Here is a 26,750-nt window from a genome sequence, read left to right as displayed (position 1 = left end):
ATCTGCTTGCTGAATCGGATTGCTTTGTTCAAGATTTTACGAACCTACTAATACTTGTTACAGTTAATTACGAGCACGTTTACGGGTAATTTAAACGGAGAAAAGTTTTCTGCATGTTCAGAGTTGCTAAAGTCGTGCATCAATGAAGGTAGTCCCGAGGAACGCGCTATTATATTTTTACCGCCAACCCTTTGCACTCGAAGCTTTTTTAACTTCAGCATTCGCAGGTTATGGCGATCTCAGAAATCTTGTTGCAGAAATTGTTTTGTTTGCCACTCGAGTGCGAAGGGTTAAGTGGGTAGACTTGTTTCTAGGAATACAAGGGTGCAGAACGCGCCTTCTCATTTCTCGATAATGAAAAGATGGGGGTTTTCAGAAGTCAAAAGCGCTAGATAAAAGATCAATCTAGGCCGCAGTCGCCCTCAAATTTCCTACTTTTACGGTTACGAGGCGTAATTTGCGTTATTCGGCAACGTAATTTGCATTATCGAGAAATGAAAAGGCGCATCCCGCACCTTTGCGATCCTAGAAACGAGTCTACCTCCTTAAAGTTAAGCCTCAAGAACTCAGCCATAATTGTTTTTATCAAATTTACGACAGGTATGCATCAACGTGCCAGCCTCAAGGGAGGATCGCCAAGTTCCCCACGTCTGTCTCCACCTCCACGTCGACCTTCTTCTGTTCCCTGGACGACACCTTGACGGACGCGTACTCGGAGATCCACATTTCCTCTTCCGCGACTACAAACATTCACCCGGACCACAAGATCTACAGGGCCAACCCCAGCGGCAGTTCCACCATCTTCAAGAACGTGCTGTCGAAGGCTGGCAGCCGTTTGCAGGGTCTAAGAAACACGATGAGCACGGAGACTCTGGAATGCAGTGAGGAGCTGGAACGAACGAAATATTTCCGGTCGTTGAGCACAGGCAAATTGAAGAAGAAAGGCAAGTTGAAACACTCGAGGGAGTCGTCCTCGGACGTCGAAGAGCTTGTTGGCTGCGCTGCCAGAGGATCTTCGGATTCTAGAGTCCCGTCGCTGTATTACAAACAAGGTAGCTCCTGTTTGGGTGCTCGAATCGCTCAATCAGATTATGCGGATCCTTCTGTGCTGTTCTCCGAGAGCAAACGACTTCAATCGGCGATCACGACTGGTCAGACCAAGGAGAAAGAGGACGATGAGATCGTGGAGAGCAGGGAGAGCGAGACGGACAGCTTCTACGAGCGCTCCTTCGAGACGATAGAGAACTACGTGGACGCGGACGTCGACGACGCGTTCAGAGACAGTGCAATATTCAGCGACATCGAGGAGGTTCTGGTGGCTAGACCCTTCTCGGGACACGAGGAGGCGTCCTTCAAGAGCAAAATAGCACCTCCGGTTCCTGCGAAAAGGAGGACAGAGACCTCCACCTTGATAGTGAACCGAGAGACGTTCAATGTGAAGTGCAAGCCGAACGTCGCACAAAAGCCAGACTATTTGAAGGCGAAGCCCGTGATAAAGGACTTTGATTACCCTAAGTCCCCTTTGCCTGATAGTGCAGCGTGTCAGTACTCTAACATTGGTTTACATGCTAGTTGTATAGGGAATGGGGAGGACAGGGACGATGTGTCTGCCGGCCAAAGCCAAGCGGGTTGGGTCAGGAAGATCGTGGGTCAGCTGCAAGGTCATGTCGAGACATAATTTATACCAATGAATGTGTACAAAACCCCACCGGGGAACACGAATTTCACGTTTGTCCGCGTTCTTAACCCTTTTGACATTGACGGACGTTTTTTGATGAAAAATTTGGTTCTTTCTGTTATGGGGGATGGTCAAGAACGGAGGAGATAAATGTTGCTGGATGGGACATCTTGAAAGGGTTAAGAGATCCACGTCCAGATAAATGATACTCGCCGAAGTTTTGCGATAAAGTACACACAATTTTTGAGATTATATTTTATTACGAAGGTGGAAGAGATTGAAGATGACGAGTATACTGTGGATTTTATGCGTTTGAAAAGTCTCGTGACATTTATCTGTAGTTGTCAGGAAGAACGCCGCGTGTCGCATAGTTTCACTTTCAAGATATTGCCGTTTAAAGTTTTGATGTAGGACATTGGTTAAATTGGATTATGTTTTTGAGCCTTTCGATTTTATTTTGATGACTTTTTTTCTGGTAAATACGTAAATCATATACTATAAAGTTTAATTGCCACAGTTATAACTTCTTTGGATCATGAGATCGTGGCAAAGAAAATTTCTGCATAAAAATCCGCGGTATAGCGATGGGAGCGAGTTGTTCGAGAGTGAATGAGTAACATTGATCTAGACTCGGACACTGTATTGGCAAGCATAATATGTACATACATAGGTAACATTCTTTATTTGAAATTTGTCTTTTCCTCTTACGAACGCCGCGATACCTTTTTCTTTTTACTTTTATCGATGATGCTGCAAGCGGTTCGAACGATCCAGGAAGGAAAAGAGAAGATCGTGTAGTCGTTATATGTACACATTACGTTTCCCTTTATGCTACTTGTGCCTTACATCAACTATTTCTCACGCAAACACGAAGTTCCGGTGTTCGACCGCGCGTACACTTGTACAAGATCGAAACGAATACTGCCGTACGACTTTCCTCGTATCACGTGAGCTAGTGGTAATTAGAAGAAATGATTTATACGTGATAATTTTCATCTTAACGTTCTATCATATTTAATCTTTGTCATAGAAATTTTATGCGAATAATACAGGGTAACTGTCGAAGACTTTTCGATGTTGATCTCGATGAGAAATTTAAATAATCGTTGCGTTGTTTGTTGTTATTCGAACATTTCTAGGAGCACTAAGGGGCGGAGTTTGTTAAGGAGAGGTTCTTAATCACCCTGTATTATTACCGAATTGAACAATGAATGCTGTTGCTATCGCGTTGTTGGTCTGGACTTATCGTAAATCGTTGCATCGGCTGTATACTGTAAACATGAATGAACGTTCAAGCAATTCGTTTAGGGTTTCGACGAGTCGCATTATCCCTGAACAATAAACAGACTCGTTTAAGCGAATGGAAAACAGAGATGCAAGCAGATTTTTATTTTGTTATTTATACGGGAAACCAAACGAGTTCGTTGCTCGTAAGTTTAATTAGCGACGAATCGATCGGATTATTATCAGTATTCATTTGTTTGTCATTTATGTTTCCAATTAAAATGATTACGATTCAGTCATTCAATTTATTTTCTAGACTATACACTGCGCACAGGTATGTCTGATCTTCACGATCAATTGAGAAGAGAATCGACGAATTCCGCCTGCAGCGAAGACGACGAGAGGATTCACAAGAAGACACCGAGATTACTTCAGGTAGGTTTTATTACGAGAGTGTCTATTTACAGAGGTGTTTGGCTAGACGTGCATACAGATACAAGTGAAATGATACATAAACGTTCATAAATTAGCTACGCAATACTGTATTTATAAAAAGGAAAAGAGAATTGACTAAAGTGTGTGTTTGAGAAGCTTCGCGTGAACTGAAAAACGATCCACTCGTTATACACATTATATACAACCGTAACGACTATGATACACTTAAACCGTATATTGTTGCTTCTCGAATCGGGAGCGTGTGCCTCCGAGGATCTTCCAAGCTTCTTTAGTCCCGGTTACGAATATAAATATAAAGAATAAATTAAGATTCTCGTTTACAGAGTTTCCACGGTCGCTGAGACGCGTTTTGCATAGGCGTCGATCATTCTCGATACACCCTTTCGATACAGTGGTACAATTCTGGTCCGTTTCGATGCGGATTAATATCACTGATCCAGAGAAAAACCAAATCGAGAACGCGATTTTCGATAGTATTTGGTCTCCTGTGCTTTAAACGTGGTATTTCTCGCATCGAAAGGGTGGGACCAACGTTTCTCCAACCCTTGACTTTTTTCAAAGTTCCAATTGGAAATCAAAGAGCCCTAGGACACCAAAGATATAAGCATAGTAATTTTACGAGCAGCTACCGATGTATTAATATTTTTTTTCGAGGGTCCACCATACAGGCGAGAGGGTTGGAAAAAAGTTGGTACGATCTCCTATGCGACGTCTCCTTAAACCTAAAGTTCATTTATGCGATAACAACGCGCGGTCCTCCTACTCCACTTGTAAGAATAATTTCATTAAATCGTCGTACCTATTCGCAGCTAAAGCTTTGGTTAATAACGTGCTATTGACATATTGACAATCTCCTCGTAGTTCCTCCCCTGAGCGCGAACCAACTACGAAATCGCTTCCATCTTTAATCCGCGCCGATTTTTATATCTCTTTGAACTTACATTTCCTCTTTAAAGAATTTTATTAAATATATATTTATATAATATTTGTATTCATATATATATTTATCTTTCTCTCTGTTTCTTCTTCGCGTATCTCTCATTTTGTTTCGTTTCCTCTACGCGCCAGCTCGTCGTGTCTACAATACGAACTTGCCTCTCAAAAGATTCTTTGCGTTAGCCAACTTCCACCGGAAACAATACATAGCTGATCGAAAATCGAGGGCCAATCGATTCTATGAACCCTGACCGACAGAATTAAAAATGAACATCTCCAATTAAAATTTAGTCGACTCGAACCTTGATAGTTTTGAAACGAAACCACGTGGAGCACGAAGCAGAAAAGTTTTACAGGATGTTTCTCCCAAAGTGAAATCCCTTTGCACTCGGAGCTATTTGTAACTCGAAAATTAAACATTTCTTCCGACCTAGAATATTTCCATTCCCTACGATTTTTTTTCAATTTCATATTAATTGATTAGATGCCGACATATTTACAATAATAATGTAAAGAATTTTTAGTGGCGCCTCTATTTAATGCCAGCCTCCTTTCGTCCACTTTGCTCAGCTAAATGTTTACGTTAATCGAATGTAATAACTAGACAGCGGATCTTTATGCAAAATAAAAATGTTCTGTCTGAATCGCAACAAACTCGAGTGGAATGGAAATTTGTTTTCTTTCTTAACGATATTTTTAAATTCTCCTAATGCTTTTACTGTTTTAACACTAGGTTTATGGAGCTCTAGAAATAACTATTTCACATTATTTTATAGACTTAACAAGAATGTGTTTGTCCAAATTTTTGGCCATTTTTCCAATAATATATACCTAAATAAATAAATAAATAATTCCTCAGGGAAGCATCTTTACAATCTTAATAATCGCAAATTAAGAATATTAATAAACCGAGTGTTAAATTACACCTATTGAATTTTGTTATAAATGCATAAAATCCGCTGTCTAGTAATAACACAATGTTCGCCTTCGCCAACAGTGGAAGTATCCTGTAATACTGAAATGATTCCGTGAGTAGAGGCAAGGACATCGATCTGGTCAATATGGACAGGTACATGTTATCGCTGTACTAATTGTCCTACTGCTACAGAGATCTACAACTTTGTTTTAACTGTACGAATGGTTCAAGAACACGGGAACGATCAACCTCTCAATTCCATAAACTACTCTTGCATGGAATCGTCGACTTTGATCTCAACACGATACTCCACTAAATACACGTGGCAGCCAGAAATCGTGGCAAATTAGAATTATAAAAAACTCGTCACTTCCAGAAACACAAATCAATTTCAACGTACGAAATGAATTCAAACATTATAGCCGCGAAAGCGTGAAATCTTTGAAGTGTGTGCATCGAGTTTCTACTTTTCTAAAAAATTTTCATCGAAAACCAGAGACCGTACGAAAAAAATTCCAAAGCTGATTTTCTGTTCGTTTCACCCCGTGGAATCGTCCAGGTGTGTGCCACAATTTCTGCCCCGCCCCGTGTACGCGTCACAGTACCCCATATAAACGAAATACACTTCAGCTATGCACTACATTCAACGAAACTCTATTGAGGGATGTGATTAAAATTTTGTGGTCGAAGTATCAGGCTGTCGGAGGGATTTCGAGCTGTTTCACTAAAGTTCCAAGTTCCTCCGACGACCCAATGGAACACGGATATGTAGAATCTGCGTGCGAGATGCGTCAGGGAGTACGATATACAGCCTTCCCTCGCATAGTATCACTTTCGTCCCTACGGATAGTGTTACTTCTTTATCGCGCTACAATGTAACACGATTCTAATGCAATGATGAAACCTTCGCCAACGGATCGGTGAAATCTTTCTGATTAAAACGAGACCAAACGCGATGGAAATGCGATTATGTTTACTTGATTAATAAGCGACGAAAGTTTCCAACACAGAAAAGAACAGATTGCTATGAAGTATGGATTGCTATGGTAACGCAAATACAAAACATTTTTATTCTTTATTCTTCATTTCCAGAACTTTTACCAACACATTTGTAAGATTTCCCTGTTAAAAAAAGACCAAACTCGACACAGTTTCGATCACATTTAGCTATATATCATAGTGAGTTATGATCGCACTTTAAATAAGTAGATATCATCCAAATTCTGCCGTATTTAGACTCATTTTAATTAGAAAAATCTCAGAAATACGTCGGTGAAAGTTCTGTAAAAAGATAATGAAAACTAAAAAACTTTCCTATTTGCATTGATATTGAAATTACAGTAAATGCTCGTTCGTTGCGAAGAATCTACTATGTGCTCATTGCGACGTGCCTACAGTGCCTACCCACTCCACTGCCTGTCAACGCCGAGTCTCTCCGCACGGCGGCGACGACTGTCCGCGTCTCTTTCTTTCCCATACGCTCTTCTTCGTTGCGTTCGAAACTTTCATCGTCGATTAAACCACTAAATATTGGCCAAATTATATCGTGTTTGGTATCATTTTAATCAGAAAAATTCCAGAAATGAGTTAGTGAAAGTCCCATAAAACCCTAATGGAAAATGAACAATTCCATCACTGCCATTACATACATTGTAAGAACTCGCGGGCCTTTAAATTGTGCCGGCGACGGCGACACGCTTCGGTCACGCGATCCGTATTTCACTCTGTCCTTCTCTATGTTCGGCTCTCTATTGAAGTCTCGCTCGGCGCGGTCGGCGTGTATCTAGACGCAGTCATAAATCAAAAAAGGCTTCCCTATTCGCTCGTTGCGAACTCAAACCCCAGGCCTTTTCGCAACGAACGAGCATTTACTGTATACTCTTCGTCGTTTACGCGCTGTCCTTCTCTACGCTCGCCAAACTTGAAAGAACAGTAGTACCTCTAATGTAGTAACACTATGCGAGGGAAGACTGTACTCTCTTCTCCGGGTTTCCTGTTCGAACTCTCGCACTCTTCATCGTTTTTTTGCTCGCGTCGAACGTAGCCGATTACGTTCCGTCGAGACGCGTGCGCTCGTCGCTGTGAATGAAATTATTGTCTTGATAATAATACAAAACTTTGCCAGGTAACATTGCAGAGTGTAGCTATACTGACGACGTTATTGAAGTAGATTTCCGAACTCAGTACACGTACGTTCCACGTTCACGTTTCCCGTGAACGTGCGTCGAGAATATCGGTAACGTATCCAGGAGACGAACAGTCTCGTTGCATTCCTCGACACCATTTTCCATTGAAAAGACGTGCGAGCAAGATTGTGCGTAAAATCAGCTGAATAATCGTTAAAGGTGCGATCGAATGCAACGAAGACGGTGTCCTGGTTATATCACCAATGCAAATGTATCCTTTGTACATTATACACTATACACATACTTTTTCCAAGAGCATTCGCCAGACTCCTCGCGTCTTGAATTGGTTCTAATCGCCTATATCACACCGTTACACATCCACCGGAATATTTCCCACGCTTACCGCTCTCGCAAACCGTTATTAATTCCTCTCGGTAATAATTACACATTACACGAACGCAGGAAACGAAACGCGAGCACTACTTTCTGTGCCGTAGAGTGCGCGTTTCTCGCCAACTAAATTGCAGATCACAACTCGGCTCCGCGGACAGTTTTCTGTACAGGCTAAACAGTAGGAGTGGGCGGGTACCCGAAAATCAGTGACACGCTGGTATCCGGGATTTTTGTATACCCGAAGTCGAGTCGGGAACCCGAAAATCTATCACGTTCGGATCTCCGAACAGTTTTCGGATTCCCGACCCGATTTCGACTTCGGGTACCCAAAATTTCCGGGCACCCGCCTACCCCTAAACAGAAGACCGAACGTCGGTGACTCGGTTATTACAAAATAAATGATTTCCTTCTGTATAGCGACGATAGAACGCCTCCTAATGGTACACAAGTCGCGGACACAGGGAAGACATCTCTTTACACCGTTTCGCTTTTTTCTTTACAAGGTCTTTTTTCTTTACAAGCACCCTCTCTCTCTCTCTCTCTCTCTCTCTCCACAAGTTGTACGATTTGATTACAAGTGGTTTTGTTCTTTTCTCTACAGCGTTTGATTGCTTAAGCACTGATTGTAACCGCGAGCTAGCCGTCAACACGCGAATATACACACCGCGACGTGGACCTGCTTGGTTCCCTGAAAAACGTCTCTATCACTATCTAATGCCACATCAACGTGTACAACAGCGTATTCAATCGTTCGCTCGAGCTATTTCGTTCACTTTGTGCGTGCACGGTTCGACTCTACTTCGAGTGCTTGGAATGTAACGCGTCGTCTACCTCTTGCGCAAGCTGCCCCATGGAAAACCAAAATCTGTATTAAAACATTAAACATTTCTACCTACCTAGGATAATTTCATTCTATACTCTAACACTTAAATGTTTAGTAATTGTTTGTAACATGTTTGCATTGATTGCAAGATATCGGAGCCAAATAGAAATATCTTTCTTATTTAATAAACTAAACAAAAAAAATATTTTGAATAATGGTATAGGAATTTTTAGTGATGACTCTAAATTACTAATTGTTTTTAAGAAATCAATTACTAATTTTTAAGAAATCAGTGTAAGGGCAGATAAGGGCTGTCTTCTATTTTTAAGGCTCGCACCTTATCTGGAGGTAGCCGACGCGTTGCCAGAACGTGAAACGTACTAAAATCAGGGGCTGAAACTAGAGATCCCTATTAAAATTTAAATACACGTGTACACTTTAATTTAGTGTTCATTCGAATTCACGCATATTTAAATACACTTGCATTAACGTATCTGCATTGTAATTCGTATTAATTTTTAGGATACAGTCACTGATAGGAAACCACATAGTCTCGATCATAAATTAATATCATGTTCTAATAATTATACAAATTCAAATCAGGATGCATTAATGCATGTGTATTTAAATGCACGTGTACCCGTTGTATTTAAAATGACACGCACTAAAATTAACTGTTTCCAACCCCTGACTAAAACGTCGTGTTTGAAGAAACAAGCTTGTCCAACCGGCCTAAACTAAGTATGCAAGACAGGAGTGACATTCGATGCAGCGAAGTGATCTATCTTGGACACGTTCTGAACACAATCATTTCAATTTGTTCGTCGAAAGAATCGTCAGCGCGGATCGTTCCGATCTTTGAAACGCAACCACCGTTCTATTTTGCAGTAACAAATTCCCGCGATACGACTGTGTCTCAACATCGATGGTGTTTGTGCCGAGAGAACGTTATGTGTGCCATAATCCTCTTCAATGTTTCTCTGTCATCTTGATGAGCATTCGAGAATGAAAGTTATGAATTGACCATCGATGCCTCGACGCTAAATATACACAACAAACGTAACGTAATTAGTTACCGGTAATAAGCAGTCGGATATGAGACTATTATAGTAAACATTTAATAGCGTAATACTTTCTTTAGTAACCTACTTCCTATTTACAGAGCAAATCGTCATATAAAATACCAAAATATCTCAACATTTCCAAGATAATTTTACTCTGTCCATCCGTCGTTCCTAGTTCAATTTCTTTTCTTTTTTACATCTCGATTCTTGGTGTTTGCAAATCAGTGGCTCTCTCGGTTTTGCAATCAATGTATCTACAATGGATGGAAAAGTGCCAGATACCATAATTATTAGAACACTGCTAATCCCGCGTCCATGGAAGAGCACGGACGCGAGGATCGAATTTCAATGGAATAGAATCGGTATCAAATCATTTTCTCTATTATATCGTGACAAGCGGTATACGTGTGACGAATCGTTAATAGATCTCTTTATATTTAATTATACTTTCTACTTATTTCGTTATTTACCTAATATTTTTGTTTTCTTTCTCAAAGGCCCAATGAAGAATTACGTGATATTAGATATACGTACTAATATTAAAATAGAAATCTGCAATTAGTCTAACAGAATTTGTTTAGCTACACGAAAAAAGCATTTTTCTTCAATTAGTCTCCCTAATCGTTTAAATTCTCAACATCGAATGTCTTGCTTTCGATTAATTTGATTACGTTCAGTAGTTAGACGACTAACAACCTAGATTACTCGTTACGACTTTTATTTTATTTTTTTGTATCGATTACGTCTAAATCCGATTAATGTTCTTTTATTTTTTTCTCAAGCGAACGTTAAAGCGAGATCTATTATTCTCTGGTTAGTTTCGAATGTTTTTCGTTTTCTCAATTAAGAATCAATGCGCGTAACAATCGATTCGTTTAAAATTCTAGAAACTTAAATTTCGAAAGTTGGTACTCTCTAAACCTAACGTAACAATAGTATGTAATACAATTATATAAATCTAAAAACAAACGTGTACAAGCGCTATCTTGTCTTTTATTTCATGCTAATTGCTGCATGCAACTCATCGTCGATTTCCCTATTTATACGCGTTTAAATTCCACGTCTTGATGTCTGTCTCGAGCAAGACCGAATTATTTTCTTCACGACGGTTACGTGTTAACTGAGTATTATTAACTTACATAGACAACATAAGACAGTTCCCTTGATAAATAAAAAAAGTCTATTTACAAACGATTAAAATGTTACTCCTAATATCAGTGCAGATCGAAGTTATTTTTTCGTTTCTTTTCTTCTCCATCTTTTTCGAACGAACGTTACTTACAAACAGAAACTATATCGCACGCTGCTCGTGCGATGGAATATATCACATAGTATCGATTAACACTAGTTCAGCGTAGAGTCATAGTAAAATTGTAAAATGATCGTAAAATCTCTCTCTCCAACTCGGCGAGTTGCAAAATACTGCGTGAGAACAAAGTCAACGTAATCTCGATGATCAAGAAGCGAAACGTAAATTCGAAAATGCGCCATGCAACTCTCGCAACAATGTTTTACTCTGAACTATACATCATCCAGCACTCTTCCTCCTGAATACACTGTCTCGCGTATTTAAGAAAGTCTTTCGCGAATAAGAAATTATCATTTCTCCCAGTCTTAGAAGCCAATCACGCAACTCCGTCGTCTCTGTTGAAAAATACCAACACGTCTCATTGATATATCTGCGCGCGTTCCGGAGAAAAGAATATATTTTCTCCCCGAAATGCATGAGACCGCATGAGATCGTGTTCATAAAATACTTCCTCTTTCTTTAAGTGAATCTTAATCGAAAGAAACACGAGGTGTATCGTTTCTAATTTGTTTTCGTTTAGGATTGATTATCAATGCTAAGAATTAATCACGTAATTAAAAATGTTCCACGGTTGTACATATAGATTAGTCAGTTTATGTACTAAAACGCTTTTCGGATCTGATCAAACGAAGTGTCATTTGCTAAGCCGTTCTCCCACATATACGCTTCTTAAAATAAATCATTTATGATTGCCATCATAAACTACTTTGCCGTGTATACTGTATTTCCATAGTACAATTGTCCAAAATTAGAGACACTGATGAACGCAATGTCTTATTAAAATAACTTTGATGCAACAGCCCGATGCCTACCAAAGCAAAACTTATACGGAAACAATCGTGATTTGCTTTTTCCAATAGTTTATTTTGCATAGAAAATAATACACCGCCCGTTCCTAAATCTCATAGAATTGGCCATACCCCGTGATTAATTTCTATTTAAATCGTTGTCTCTGTTTCTGGTCTATACTACTTAGATTATATCTTTGGCCAATACCTTACTTCCCCGTTCAATGAATTCGTATCCAGGATGTAGAGGATTTTTCTATATTATGGTACAATCTAAAAATCATTCTAAAAATATAAGTATTCGTATATCTACAACTGGCCGTGCGCGTTACACACGGTTTTCATACTTTTAAAATGTATTTATACGATCAGATTGAATTGAAACTCGAACGAATAATTTTTAAAACGAATACTCAAGTCTACAGATTTCTGCTTGACATACTAGTTTGTTCCTTCGAAGAGTAATCGATCGGTATAAGCTTTATTTTGTCAGGCATAAGGGCGAATTTACACATTACTTCAAATATATTCCTGCTTCCTTCCGATATTCTCACTCTCACTCTCTCTCTCTCATATTTATTTTTTTGTGTGTTTTAGATTTCGATCCCTAAATCCTAAATCTGGTTTTCGTTTAAAAATTTCCTCGGTAATTGACCGAGTTTATGCAGCATCGACTATACGGAGAACAGTGACGAAACAACGTGCACGCTTACTCTTACTCTCTCCCTCTCTGTCTCGTTCGTTTTTAAATAGAATAATTAACAATATTCTCTTACCAACGTCGACCACTGCCTCTATCAGTACAGTCTCGTTTTGTTATTTACTTTACACCCAGTCTCTGTGACAATCACGTAATCACTTGCGACACACCGATTGAGCGCGTTCACAGTTGGAAGACGCTGCTTTCTAGTAACTGGCCTCGTGTCCAGCAAGTATGTACAAGTCTGCTCCCTCGGATTCTGTCAGCGTGCCTGACTGGACCAAGTGACTCTCCAACATCACCACCCTGTAGACAAATTTGCCAAGTCAATTACAATCGACCATCCTCGAAATTTATCCACGTTGAAAGAGGCATCACATACTTATCGGATCCTAGCAATCTGTACGTTCTACTCGGGTCGCTGATCTCCTGCGTAACTTCGCCATTCTTAAAACTCCTACCTTGCATACCATGCTTGTGGAATGCTAGTACGCTATCTGGCAAGCAGACTGCAGCAAACAGTTAGTATGCGTTGTTATTAGACTGCTGATTCTTGTGCATTTAGAGCTAACAACTAGATTTTACACGCTCACGTTTGGGTCAGTGCGAAAGTTCGTGCCCAATTTCTCGTTGTATTTTAAACCCTTGCCATATTTTAACGAGTCATACTCGTCGTGAAGATTTTAAATAAAGTCTAACAAATATGAATATCATGCCTTTCTTTTTACATGAAATAAAAATTGATTCGTTTGTAATCAATATTTAAGCATTCAAATAAATGTAGCCATACAAAAAATATAAATTTTCTTTTCTCTTCTACGACAGTTTTGGGGATAAAGACGTTTTTAATCACTGTAACTTTAAAGAAAACGATACAGCAAGGGATGAAGGGGGTAGACTCGTTCTTCCAGAATTGCAAGGGTGCGGGATGCGCCTTCGAAATTTCTCGATAATGCAAAGATGGGGTTTTTCACTAGTCGAAAGCGCTAGATAAAAGATCAATCTAGGTCGTAGCCGCCCCCATATTTTCTATTTTTTCGTTTACGAGGTAAACAGCAAATTGCGCCTCTTGAACGTAAGAATAGGACTTTTGAGGACGATTGCGGCCTAGATTAATCTTTTATCTAGCGCTTTTAACTAGTGAAAACCCCCATCTTGAAATCCTTGCAGAAACCCTTGCAATCCTGAAAACGAGCATAACCTCCTAATATGAAATACTTAATATGAAATAGTCTTCCCTCGCATAGTGTTACTACCTCGAGAGTATATTATTTTTTGTATACATATATACATATAAAAAAGACGAAAGTCACACTATACGAGGGAATACTGTAGAACACAAACTTTGGCACCGACCTGACATTTTTCGTAATTAGCTATCGTATTATTTAACAACCTTCTTTATATGTTCCATTTAAAAAATCGGATACTCACTGATGGACTCGATTTCAAAGTTAAAATGCAACTCCGACATTTGCTTTCTGGTCGATCTGGGCTTCCCCTGCAGTGTCACCACTTTCACTACGTCTGAAAAATCACAGTTCAAGTGAAAATTGTCGTACAATCTTGTACAAAGACTATTTCCGTTTACTTACTGTCGTAACACACTAGTATAGCATTCTTCTCCAACTGAGTTACATTGATGACATGAAGGTTTTCTCTTCTTGGTATCACAGTGGCTACAGAAATACGTCTCCGTTAGGTTTTCGAGTAGTTTTAAAGCGAATCCAATAATTAGGATAAACCAGAATGTACCTGAACCATCCATGTCTTCCAGTTCGTCGCTGTGAAACCAGCTCGCCCCCGAATTCATGTTGATCAAGTCTAATTTCAATTTGTTCTGTTGATATGGTTGTTTCACGGACACGCACACCATCGGATACTCCATCTCGGGCGTGATAATAATCTCGAATACGTTTAACGGCGAAGGGAGGGAGCAGTCGAAGTGTTTCAGGAGCATGAATTTGTTCAGTGGGTCGTACCATTGCATCAGGAATATTCCCGTAGGCATCGCACCGCAAAGATACTTGTACCTGCATCATTATTCCTTTCAATGTTATCAACTTGGTTTTATGAAAATTTCAACGAAATTGAGTAAGCCCTTGCCCTACGATTTATTTTACCGTTTCAGTGATCAAAACTTTCTTTGTAATTCGTAATTTCCCCAAAAAGGAGAAAATTTATATCTATTGTATGCCTACATACATACATTAACGGTAATAATATACATTAACGGAACCAAAATAGAATTTCATCTCGGTTTAAAATAAATTAATAACTAGACTGCGGACTTTTATGCAAAAGAGAAATGTTGTGAATCGATTATGAGAAATAGGAGTCAAGTTAGAAATACTTTCTTTCTACAATAATTTTAGTAAGTTGAAAATAATATTTGGTGTTTTTAACATCTCTTAATCTTCACACTATTTGAAATTGTACCTACACATTTTTGTTAAAATGCATAAAATCCGCAGTCTATTAATAACATACATGTTTATTAGACTCTGTTCAGAATCTTCACCACGAGTCTGACACGATATTGTAGGGCAAGGGGTTAATTGGTTTATAAACTATAAAAATTTCAGATTAAAAATGGTACTGTACAATGCTGACTATGTGTGTGCGACAAAAAGTTTCACCCACCCATTGTACGGATTTCTGCCAACGCAGCATTTGGTGCATCCCTTGGTGTCCGGGACCTTGGTGGTCAGCGCAAACTTCCTCGGGACTAATCTCTCTGGTATTTTGTTCATGTGCAGTGAAAACCTGTGGCTCTGTTTGCTCTGCATCGCTAATAAGTCGTGTCTGTATAGTTGCGGAGTTTTGCCTAGAAAGGTAGATTCATTTTTACTAGTGGTGTACAAGATCCCGGGAAATCCCGAAACCCGACGCTTGGAACGGGATTCCGAAAATGTTCGGTGTCCGAATAAATAAATATTGTTTTTTAGTAAGAAATTCCAAACATTTTCGGGAAACCCGATCATTCCCAGGAATCCCGAAAGTTTCAAGATCCCGTCCCGACCCGGTCTCGCATACCACTAATTTTTACAGATATGACAAACTGGTTTTCCCTTCGATCGACCAAGGAATATCGTCTTACCGGACAAAGACATGAGAACGTCTTTGATGACGTACATCCAGATCGTACGTCTGGGGTACAGCTGGTCTATAGCAGTTTCATGAAGTTCGTTTAGGTTCAAGTTGTAAATTCCTTCTTCTGCTGCGATCAATAGGTGTTGATCCCTTGTGTCCGGATGGATCCAACTTGCGGTGCAGTGTATTCTTAAGGGACAGCCGTTGAATACCTAAATCGAAACGTTCTTGTGTTACAAATGTTACAAATTGATTAATGCTAAAAAGCAGACTGAATAAAGATGAGGAGATCACTTTTGAGAAACACGCCCCCATGTGAACTTTGGGTGTAGGCGGTAGTCCATTGCTGATGGGTCTGGGCGGTGTATGACGTTTCCTGTCCCTTCTTCTTGGTGGGACAGGCGGAGTGTCCGATAATAAGTCCGGACTCATGCTTTCTCTGTCCCCGTCACCCGGCGTCTCGTTTTGGCCTGGCAAAAAGCTTTTCTGTTAACTGCGAGTCTCGTTATTTCTCTTGGCTGATTAGTTTTATACGACCTACAATTAATAGACTGCGAATTTTATGCATTCACGACAAAAATTGAATGCGTGGAAGCGTATAGTCGGATAAGGTGGGCTATCGAATGATACGATGAAAGATCAATTTGTTTTGGAGGCAAATCTGACCACACTATCCGACTACACCCTTTAGAAACAAATGAACCGTTGCATACAGATCCGCAGTCTAGTAATTACTTACATTAATTAATGAGTTATACCGTACGAGAAGCCCAACAGTGGATGGTCTGACAAAGAATTGTTAATTGAAATCTAGTATGTACAGAAATGATGAGTAGAGTCGATGCATCGTTAAAGAAGGTAAATTCGTTTTTTTTAGGAGTGCAAGGATGTGGGATGCGCCTTCTCATTTCTATCGAGAAATGAGAAGGCGCACCATTGCACTCCTAGCAAAACGAGTTTACCCCCTTCAGGTCGTTATCTTAGGAGCTAATTGTACCTGTTAGAGTCTGTTAACGGTAAATGTGTGTCCATGAAAAATGAAGTTCGATGGGCATGCTTTTGAATTAGCGCTGGACTATTACTTCGAGAAGGAGGCGAGATGACATTAGGGAGGTCTAGAGAAAACGAACTCGAAGATTGTCGTGCTCCTACCATTAGACTGTGAGGACTCGTCTCTAGGACCACTGTCCGAGAGAGACCGTTGACGTTGTCCATTGGCAGCAGTTAGGGATTGTGAACTGCTCACCAGACCATACAACTCGTCCACAGAGCTGTGACGCCTGGGGCTTGCTTGAGATCCTAAGCACCGAACCTACTGTTTATACTAACGCCACGGTTCGTTCAAACCTGTTCAGAACCTCCACATCATTCATGTGACGCGAATCTATGCGTTACAATGCTCTGCTGTAGTTTTTAACAGATATATCGATGGAAAAGTGTATGTACAATGCCGTTGTTTGATATGGAAGTCTTGAATGTAGTGTGCTATTTTGTACACATTCTAGTGTGCTGATGGTATGTACCAGCAACGAAGCTAGTTTCTTACCTGACATGTTGTAGTACGGGCAGTGCAATTCGCAATCATTCGATGTCTCTCCCAGAGGAAGCGTAGCTCTGGAAAAAGAAATGTGTAGACGATATTAGTACGCACCAAGGATATGTATCTCCTTCCAAAATATAGGCGTTACTGGGTTAGTACGTAATAAATGATAAATTAACATCAATTGATTTGGAATTCGAAGCTTGGAGACATAATTTCACGCGAGACCTTCACGAGACACCAATCGTGTTGTAAATAAAGAAGGTGTGGTAGAAAATATTAGCGGATGAAAGGGAGGTAGTGCAAAACTGATTACGATTGTTAGACTGCGAATTTTGAGAAATTAATTTTTGTTCTTAATTACAGGTTGAAAATTCGAATGTGTTTTAATCATTCTTGTTATAAGTGCGCATAAAATCCGCCGTCTAATGATCATAATATTAAGAGATTGTATGTAACGCTATAATGACAATTGCGAGATCCGATTGTTTAAGCAGAAGAATGAGACGTCCAGGGAGAGAATGTTACAGAAAGTACAATGGTATCGTTTAAATGTACAGGACATTTACTAGAACTGGGGAACGCAAAAATACAGACATATTACCTATGGTTAAGTCAGTACATTATGTCACCTTAATTGTTAATGATATTGCTCGTCCGACCGGGAACAGATTATAAGAGGCAATTAGTGTAAAATCTTCAAGGGATCGAAACCATACTCTCGCGTACACGTTTGCCGATCGTTCGTTTCAAAATGAAAGCCCATTTGCGTTACTTTACAAATAAAAGTAACTAAAATAATAACTGAGCTGTATCTACAACCAAAGGCAAAACAATCTACTATTACATTTGGTCAATTACTTACTGCAGGGAATATAGCTGGTCGCAATGCCCACCAACCATCGACATTGCATTCCCCCTGCACACATGAAACTATAATCATATACTATAAAACGATTACACAGTTCTTGTCTTAGAAATTCTGTTGAACTTCCACTCGTTGATATTTGAATTAATTACAATAAATATATATATATATATATATATATATATGTACGTAAATTCCTGTACACTCCTGCAATCATTATAATAGGCACATGAAAACTTCCACCACCAATATGGTCAACGGATTCGAAACGGAATCGTCTAATAAAAATCTAACATGCAATGAACAGCGTTAACAATACCCTTCTTTCATCGAAGCATACTCTGAAAATGTGAGATGTCACGTAAAAAGTATCTGTATATGCGTGACAAGTATATTAATATGCTTTTTACCGTTTCTCAGGTGTGTGTAGAAATGCGAATCAAAATAGAATAATAATAATTAATAATAAACGAACGTAAGAATGAAGTAAATGCATAATGCAAAATAGCCGAATCAATTCAAATGCTCCTCTTCTCTACGATGCAATAAAAGAAAAGTTGTTAAAAGGACGTTGGGGAATGTCAGTCGATAAATTAATCGTGAAGCGCTGCGATATAAAGAAAGTAAAAATTCAATGCGTAGCATTAGGAAACGTAAGTGCAAGGTGCAAGGTGCAAGGGAAAAGGGTTACCTGCCAATACCTTAGCAACAACTCCTCATCAATGTACTGCAATAGACTCCTGTTGGGAGAAATTATTAAAATTACAAACTGATCAGAGAAATTAGGTATTTATGAAGTATTGAAATAGGAACAAGTTGCGAAAATTAAATCTGGGCAAGGACCAGGCATAATATAAGAGTCGAGTATCAAGTATCTTGTATTACATATGTATACTGTGTCAAAATTACTATGTAACACCCATATAAAAAGAGAATTTCAGTTTCCAATCGCGCTTACGCAGTTTAAGATAAGTATACATGCTTCACGTCCGGTGTAATCAACTTGTCTTTCGCTTTACAGTAAAGTACCTAACTTGTTTCTTTATTTTACCGGATGTGCAACATTTATGTAAAAGCTGTTCACAAAATGCTGTCGTAATCGCTAGTACTTGAACGGAAAATAAATCTAGTGTGTCAAATATAGAAAATGATATTTGCCGTACTTACGTAGAAGGTGCACTCAACACAGCAAGACTTTTTAAAATTTTATATTCCAAACATGCGATATACATTGCAAATGCACTGGCATGCATAATCGACGGTGCATTTAACGACGTACAGAAATCGCACAAGCAAGATTACGTAATCAAACAATGAAGTGTAAATAAATTGTAAGTATAAAATGTTAAGACAACTGTACTATTGTCGTCTCTGCGTATTTATTACCTTCAATCGTGCACGTACAAAATAAAATAGAACAAAAGAAGGATTTTCTATAGACAATTTCCACGTACTGGTTCTCTACAGTGTTGAACTTCAATGGTTTTCAAGGAGGTACCATGCCATTACATACACATGTACGAAAAATTACTCCAAATCGAACAAAAACAATATCACCTATAATTACCAAACATTTCCAACAACAAAAAACGTTAATTTGATTCGAGAGTAGTCGAAAGCTGTGTAAAATGTCCACACCAAACTACTTGTACCGTATTACAATTACCTTAAACTCATATGAAATATTTCTGTGCCTGTTTTACTTCGACGCGATTCTCTATTATCTGTTGGCTCGCAAGCGGCAACAATACTGGCACAGAAACAAACTATATCATGTTTTGGAAGAGTACAGCGCTGAATAAACCGAGAGAGGTATCGTTTCGAAAAAAAATAAAAAAAACAGGTAATGCGTTACCACGTTTTAACATTAACAAGGATTTACTATTTCTTTTTGTAGGAGACGAAAATCGTTCCTAACTAGTGCAACATACGCAAAGCAAAAGCAGACGTGCCGTTACCATAACACTGCTGTTTCACTTGACTCGCTTCCAAACAATACTGTAATTAATTTTGCGCTTCGGAAAAATCTTTCCTGCAAAGCGGGACAAGTTCTAATTACAGACGACCACTGGACATACAGTGAAACAGCAATTACCATATTAGTGGAAGGACTTTAAAGCGTCAACCCTCCTCCCCACATTTTAGAGAAACATCAAGGGCTACAGAATAATTAATACACGTCTGTCTTAGAGGTCTACTTACTTCTCTTGCTCGTCTTCGAATGCAGTACCAATACCACAGTCTGGATGCGCATCACAGTTATGAACAGTCTACACAAGTGGATATGAAAGTAGAATTCATCGTTAAGAGGGTACACTCGTTTCCAGAATTGCAAGAGTGCGGGATGCGCCTTCTTATTTCTCGATAATGCAAAGATGGGGTTTTTCAGTAGTCAAAAGTGCTAGATAAAAGATCAATCTAAGCTGCAGTCGTCCTCTTTTATCTAACAGAAGGAGCATCCCGCACTGTTGCAACTCTAGAAACGAGACTGCCCCCTTAACATTAGAGAATTCGCAGTACATGAATTCGGAGTAAAATTGATTAGAATCAAATGAATAATAACGCTCAAAATATAAGGGGTACCTTTACATTATTCATGATATCCATAATATCCCATCCTAGACTACCATCCACAGACGGCGATACTACTTCCCTTTGTAATGTTCCATCTAGATTAATTTGATCTAGAACGTGTACGAAGTTTATTATTAAACGAGTAATTGCATTTAGGGTGGTACAATCTCTTACCGTCGCTATCTAATTGCGGTACGGGGCTTTTTGGTCTAGGTCTTGCAGTATGACGCGAAGCGATTCTTTGCGGAACGTTCGGTACGGCTCCGTCTTCATCAGCTTCTAAATCAGTAAACATATGACTAGGATTCGATACCTTTTGCAACAATTCCAAGGCTAAACGTTTGCTCATCTCGCCTTGAAAAAACGCGTGCTGGAATAATAGCATTCGTTGAAATTGTCATCTGCGTAGACGTACACAATTTTTTAATGCTCGTAAGAAAACAGAAATTGCAATAGAAAGAATAACCTGTAGGAGTTTCTCAGCCGTTGGTCGTTTTTTAGGATTTTTCGTGAGTGCGACCTTCACGAAATTGTGGAATGTCGGACTCCATTTGTCTTTGTCTTTCAATGTCGGCGGTTTGAAACCGGACTTCGACATGAGAAAAAGCGCTCGCATAGGATGCAGATCGAACATGGGAGGCTGCAATTCCGCCAATTCTATCGCGGTGATACCGCATGCCCAAATATCACAAAGTTGATTGTAGCCACCTTTCCTTTCTACAGCTGCCACCTGAGAATCATATACGCATAAATTTTCTATACATATTTATTTGGACGCATTTACAGCGTTTGATAAGCGAAGCGTGTCTACCTCTGGTGCCATCCAATAGGGTGTGCCGATAAAACTTTTCCTTTTATTAATAGTGGCTGTAATCTGTGCTGAAACTCCGAAGTCGGCTAATTTCACATCACCAGCTTCTGTTAATAATATATTGGCACTTTTAATGTCACGATGCATCTTCCCCATACTGTGCAAGTAAGCCAATCCCAACAGGGTCTCTCGGCACATATACGCTATTTGTATTTCTGACAATGGTCCAGTTACTGTAAACAATTGAAATGTTAAAAATGTACGATGTAAGTATTAGGCTAAAGAAGATACAATGATAGAAATCGTACTGTGATATATATCCTGCAGGGAACCACCTCCGCAGTATTCCATACAAATCCATAATTTATCCCTTCTCAGGTAGCTCCCGTAATATGCAATTATGTTTGGATGCCTGCAATCTTTCATCATCAAGATTTCTTGTTGAATAATTGCAAAATCATCCCCTAAAATACACAAGGAAGTAAGAATGAAATGGATGTAGCATATTTAGTAGATGGATGCTCTACTTATTGTATCGAGACTATAGGACTCAAGAATGGTATGAAGCAGTGAGGAGTTGCCTCGCATCTTGTATGAGAAGCACCACTAAAAATTGCTGTACCATTATTCAAAATATTGTTTACATTATTAAATATATCTGTATCTAATCAATTACTAAACATTTACATATTGTATGAGGTATTATACCAACTTCATATCCATAAAATTTCAAAAGTCATAGGGAATGGAAATATTCTAGATCGGAAGAAATGTTTAGTTTTTCAGTTAAAACAGCTCCGAGTGCAAAGGGTTAATTGTCTAGCAAAAACATATTACATGTACACATGTGCCCTTATGAGAATGACAAGATTGATTTTATTTAGACTTTGTGCGGCTCCTATTGTAATATGTGCACTACTAAAGATACACTACTGTGCAGAATCTTTCTTTTGCTTCTTTAAGCACCCAGTATAATTATAAGATATAATGACAAACAATATCTTTATGTAGAAATTGTGTTGTACAATGATTGATTTATTGAATCTAAAGTATTAGATAATACGCAATAACATATATTCTCAGAATTATTCAATTAAGCAATGGAATCCTTTTTCAAAACTTACTGTGTTCTTATTTGATTTTCTACGCTTTTCTATTAAATATGGCCAGGTGCTTCTTTCTTTTGCACAGGACTGTATCTGTACAATCGATTCTTATGAAATTAGTTTTATTATTTTTATAATTATAAAATAAAAAACCTGGAACCAGTCATTTTGACCGGTGTTGGTAGTTTAGTGTTAAGAATACATGTAACATGAATATGTGTGAGTCGAGTACTAACTGTATTGACTATAGGACTATGAAAGAAAGGATACGAAGAAGCAATAGGAGTTGCCTGGTACCGAGCATGGAAGAAAGTACGAAATTGGGAGAGGAGTTTTACGAGTTCGGTGATGTGAATTGTGGGTAGGAGGTCAGTAAGGCTGTAAAAAATGTGGGACTACTCACCTGGTTCCAATTTGATAACCTTAATAGCGGCGAGGTCATTCATGGAAAGTCTTTTGGCCTGTGAAAATAAGTCGAGTGCAGTGTACGGCGACTGGTGACGGTGTTCGATAAAGAATTTTAGGGGTCACAAACCTTGTAAACGTCTCCGTACGTTCCGCTACCTATCCTCTGGATGAGCTCGTACTCATCCTGAGGATTTCGTCGGCTTATGTCACTGGACAATGCGTTCGCGTTCAAAGCCATCGTCGAGCAGAGACGTGTCCAAGCGAACACCTAACAGGCGTGATTAACATCTACAAAGAAGGAATTAACGTTAACGCGTGGACACACATTTGTTCGTTAGAATGTCACTTTCGTCGAAACGTCGCCATTGTTCACAATAGCTCTGAGGTTGGCCGCGTACTCGACCAGCGGTTCCGCGATACATCGATCGGGACCGCGATCGATCGCTACCTCCCTGGGGAGGGCCAAAGTTTTAAATTGAATTTTTACCGAAATGAAAAACTTTCGATCTCCCACCGATTCGAAGGGCTCGAAATCGTATCCAGTCACTGCGTCCGATGTTTCACGGGAAAACAATTCGGGTCACACAAAGAGATAACCATATCGTCGCTAATAGATAACAGAAATTGGCAGATTAGATTGCGCAGATCTAATCTGTAAATTGAGAAGTATTAAAGACCCCTGAATACCAGAGTTGCGGAATGTTCCACACGATTAACGATAAACGACCGCAATTTAAATGTTTTATTGCGACCGATTAAGATTAGGTTTTTCATTGTATCGATGCATAACCGTAATTAATTACAGAGAAGATACGATTAATCGTAGCCCATCTGACTTGTCGTTGAGTTGAACTACTGAATTTTCGAAAATTTTCGGCCGTTTGGCTGGTCATTGAGCTGTACTACTGAATTTTGTGCCACCTCCTTCGCTATCATGTTCTCCTAATACAAAACTCAATTTTCGAAACTTTTCACCAATTTTTGATCGTCTGACTTGTCGTTGACTTATACTACTGAATTTCGAAAATTTTCGAGCGTCTGACTTATCGTTGACTTGTTCCACTTTTTAATTTTCGCCCGTCTGACTTGTCGTTGAGTTGTACTACTGAATTTTCGAAAATTTTCGAGCGTCTGACTTGTCGTTGAGTTGTACTACTTAATTTTCGAAAATGAGCATTCTCATATACTCCCTGGTAGAGGATCAAGTTACTGGAAATTATAGTGCCGGTACTACAGATTCCTATGGACACTAGTCCCATAAGACATAAGGTGTCAGGTCAGGTCTATTCCTAAATACATGTCGTCTGTGAAATGGACGAGTTTCGGAAAAATATGCCCTTGACCTTGTTGGTTGTTATGGAAACAATGACTTTCGAAATAATTTCGAATAGAAGATCGTTTTGAAATCTGTGAGAAATATTCCTCTCTAGAAGCCGTTCTATAATAAAAGGCAAATATGTCTCACACAGGAGAGTATGTATTTTATAAAGTAATCATTTGCAAACTTAACCTCTTTCGATGTTTTATGTTGTAACATAACTGTTAAAATGATTGTATGTTCGTTGCTTTAATTTTTAGAAAGGAACGGAACCGAGCCAACATGCCGGAGCCTGTACATCACCAAATAAACGCTGCTCGAAAAACATTCCAAACACTCTACCAAATCTCGAAATTATTAAACACGAACTTGGACCCGACTACGTTAGGCATATGCATTAGATTATGCGAGAACGGAGTGAATCCGTATGCACTTGCAACTGTGGTGAAAGAACTGCAGAGAGAAGTGAATGCTATGAATAATCCACCCACGTAAATCTTCCTACCATTGAATTTTTTAAAAATAAATGAGTAGTTAAGTTTTGTTCTTCGTACTGATAGAATAGATTTGTTGGCATACACTTCTTAAAATATATTGCATAGAAATTTCTGTTTTATAATGAAACACTGTTGAATCATTTTAATGGATGTAGCATTGTTGATTGTTTCTTTCATTGTTGGTATTAAAACACATTTGAATACTATAGGCTAACTGAAATTAGAAGTGACATGAGATTGCTGTGAGCATCGAATGTATTTATGATATATTCAGTAGAATTTACAAAAAATATAGATCAAAATAATTGCAAATCTATTCTCGAAAATGGAGAAACAGTATGTAAAGTTGTTTTTATACATAATTCGCTTATATGTAAGTATATACAATTATAAAAATATACAAATATAATATTTAAGATTCCTGAGAAATAGATATTAGAAAATTATAATTCCTCATTCTTGGTCTTGTTTTTATTTATTTTCTTTGCCCCTGCACTCTGCAAAGATGCATCAATTTCATTAATTTTAATTAAATTCTTTACGTACACATCACTGTATAAACTGTATTACACAATTACCTGCTTGTTTTGATCTCTGTAGTAGATTTGACCTTCTAATGTAACATGCGACAGTTCCGGCTGCTGCAATAAATAATTCTTTGCATCTACTGCCTGAGATCCTTCGCGAAACAGAAACACGGACCTTTTCAGATCTATAGAATATCTGTAAATGGAATAATTTTGCATTAAACTGATGTAGCTAAATCAACATGTACAAAAACTATAGTAACCTGGTCTACCTTTCAGCGATAATATGATTATTCTGTAAACTGGTTTGCCAAATCTTCATTATTACATCAGCATTTTCCGCTGTAACATCCTCGCTGACATCGACAAACATCATTACACCTTTGCCCCTTTTGGTCATTTTGAGAACATTGTCAGGATTTGTCATATCAAGCTGCACCGCATGATAATGATAAAACAAGACTATTAGTATAATAGAAATGGGAAATGAACAGAAAATTAGATTTTCCTTTCTTGCTGTACCTGCGATAGATCGATCTTTGGGCTTGGTCTAAGATGCTCTGGTAATTCATCCGGTTCTAAAGGCTCTTCGTTTTCCTAAAATGCAAATATGGTATAGTAAATGGAACTCTGTTTAGGACTACAAGTCAGATTATTAAAGAAATTCAAAGAAGAAAAACACACCTCCCACTGGTCTAACAAATGTTCTAAATCTGCGTCGGTCATATCGCGTATATCTTTTTCTTTCCATGATTTCTTTTTCCCTGACTTTGCGTCGTTAGCGGCAGTCACGTAAAACACCAGAAATATGCTATAAATTATAATTTCTCGCTTCATATTCGAGTCGTACAGTGATCTTATCAAATCTTGTGGCGGGCAACACTCGATTTTCTCTGTTATCACGATCCCCCAATATCAACGTACATGGAAAACCATCGATCTTCTTTCTAAATCGTATACATAGATTAATTTACTCTCTCTCTCGGTAGAAAATATATTTACAAATTATTCTACAATTTTTAGTCCACCGAAAATCCTATTTGATTATCGAAACCAGTCGAAACGAAAATAATCAAACTCCATATATACATGCAGTATATCTGAGTATATCCTTTGGTATCCTCTCCAATCCTCTCTGTCTCTGATACATATATTACGGATTACGGTAAATGCATATACTTCAATACTTACACTTGGCGGTTTACATAGATAGCGCATGCGTAAACAAAAGTTTACGCCGTGAACATGGCTTCGGAACTACTGATTTCTGTCAGAGAGGACATTTCATTTATCAGCAATGTTATCAAACATTTCCTTCACTATCTTGCCATCTCATTTGTTGTTGTCTGTTATTGAAAACAACTATTATCACAGACGAGATATAGGAATAGACCTGACACTTCGAATGATGCGACGCATATCCCCACACCTGGGGAGCTACCAACTGCGGCATAAGTCGCTAGTAGTGTTACTAGCAGTGCTGCTAATAGTGCTGCCAACGATGGAAAAATTCCCACACAGCATTAGCACGTAGCGCCACCTGCGTCAGTGAGTCGAATTAAAATGTGGCTAACAGTTTGAACGTTTTGCCGTTA

At 38.8% G+C, this 26,750-nt stretch overlaps 4 protein-coding genes across 25 annotated transcripts in view; 2 read left to right on the top strand and 2 right to left on the bottom strand.

The window, feature by feature from the left end:
* The window catches only part of Gefmeso (Guanine nucleotide exchange factor in mesoderm), a 49,199-nt gene extending 46,002 nt beyond the window's left edge, over positions 1-3,197 (top strand). For all 3 annotated transcript variants that reach the window (XM_076438309.1, XM_076438311.1, XM_076438310.1), the window contains exon 13: positions 601-3,197. In XM_076438309.1, coding sequence (XP_076294424.1) covers positions 601-1,678 — 1,078 coding nt within the window. In that variant the 3' untranslated portion in view covers positions 1,679-3,197. The remainder of the gene's footprint in view (positions 1-600) is intronic.
* Positions 2,162-23,218, bottom strand: Hppy (MAP4K3-like protein hppy). 17 transcript variants are annotated; one of them, XR_013010447.1, is made up of 22 exons: positions 22,941-23,218; positions 22,809-22,866; positions 21,608-21,763; positions 21,300-21,532; positions 20,955-21,218; positions 20,663-20,858; positions 20,498-20,598; positions 20,117-20,184; positions 19,581-19,664; positions 18,616-18,654; positions 17,912-17,965; positions 17,053-17,120; positions 16,659-16,805; positions 15,801-15,976; positions 15,514-15,718; positions 15,057-15,240; positions 14,169-14,446; positions 14,009-14,092; positions 13,848-13,940; positions 12,796-12,922; positions 12,490-12,719; positions 2,162-9,592 (listed from the first exon to the last, which is right to left on the bottom strand). XR_013010447.1 is itself a non-coding variant. In XM_076438314.1 (21 exons), exons 1-21 carry the CDS (start codon positions 23,049-23,051, stop codon positions 12,620-12,622), a joined length of 2,826 nt encoding a protein of 941 aa, XP_076294429.1. In that variant the 5' UTR covers positions 23,052-23,218; the 3' UTR covers positions 2,162-12,619. The 17 variants fall into 17 exon arrangements, 16 of the variants coding, with proteins under 16 accessions (XP_076294429.1, XP_076294431.1, XP_076294439.1 ...); XM_076438314.1 differs by having other exon boundaries at positions 2,162-12,719; XM_076438316.1 differs by having other exon boundaries at positions 2,162-12,719; positions 20,504-20,598.
* Positions 23,219-24,100: 882 nt separating this feature from the next.
* Positions 24,101-25,084, top strand: LOC143215822 (mitotic-spindle organizing protein 1). The gene is made up of 2 exons (XM_076438353.1): positions 24,101-24,286; positions 24,392-25,084. Exons 1-2 carry the CDS (start codon positions 24,270-24,272, stop codon positions 24,624-24,626), a joined length of 252 nt encoding a protein of 83 aa, XP_076294468.1. The 5' UTR covers positions 24,101-24,269; the 3' UTR covers positions 24,627-25,084.
* Positions 24,696-26,588, bottom strand: Boca (LDLR chaperone boca). 4 transcript variants are annotated; one of them, XM_076438347.1, is made up of 6 exons: positions 26,347-26,588; positions 25,840-26,102; positions 25,678-25,752; positions 25,428-25,588; positions 25,207-25,351; positions 24,696-25,125 (listed from the first exon to the last, which is right to left on the bottom strand). In XM_076438347.1, exons 2-6 carry the CDS (start codon positions 25,990-25,992, stop codon positions 25,072-25,074), a joined length of 588 nt encoding a protein of 195 aa, XP_076294462.1. In that variant the 5' UTR covers positions 25,993-26,102; positions 26,347-26,588; the 3' UTR covers positions 24,696-25,071. The 4 variants fall into 4 exon arrangements, with proteins under 4 accessions (XP_076294462.1, XP_076294465.1, XP_076294464.1 ...); XM_076438350.1 differs by lacking the exon at positions 26,347-26,588 and adding an exon at positions 26,245-26,339; XM_076438349.1 differs by lacking the exon at positions 26,347-26,588 and adding an exon at positions 26,184-26,324.
* Positions 26,589-26,750: the final 162 nt, after the last annotated feature.

This window comes from Lasioglossum baleicum, chromosome 14 (genome assembly GCF_051020765.1).
Source record: "Lasioglossum baleicum chromosome 14, iyLasBale1, whole genome shotgun sequence".
In the NCBI taxonomy this organism is placed as follows: domain Eukaryota; kingdom Metazoa; phylum Arthropoda; class Insecta; order Hymenoptera; family Halictidae; genus Lasioglossum; species Lasioglossum baleicum.
The sequence above is the reverse complement of the archived record's forward strand: the minus strand, read 5'-3'. Positions and strand labels throughout refer to the sequence as shown.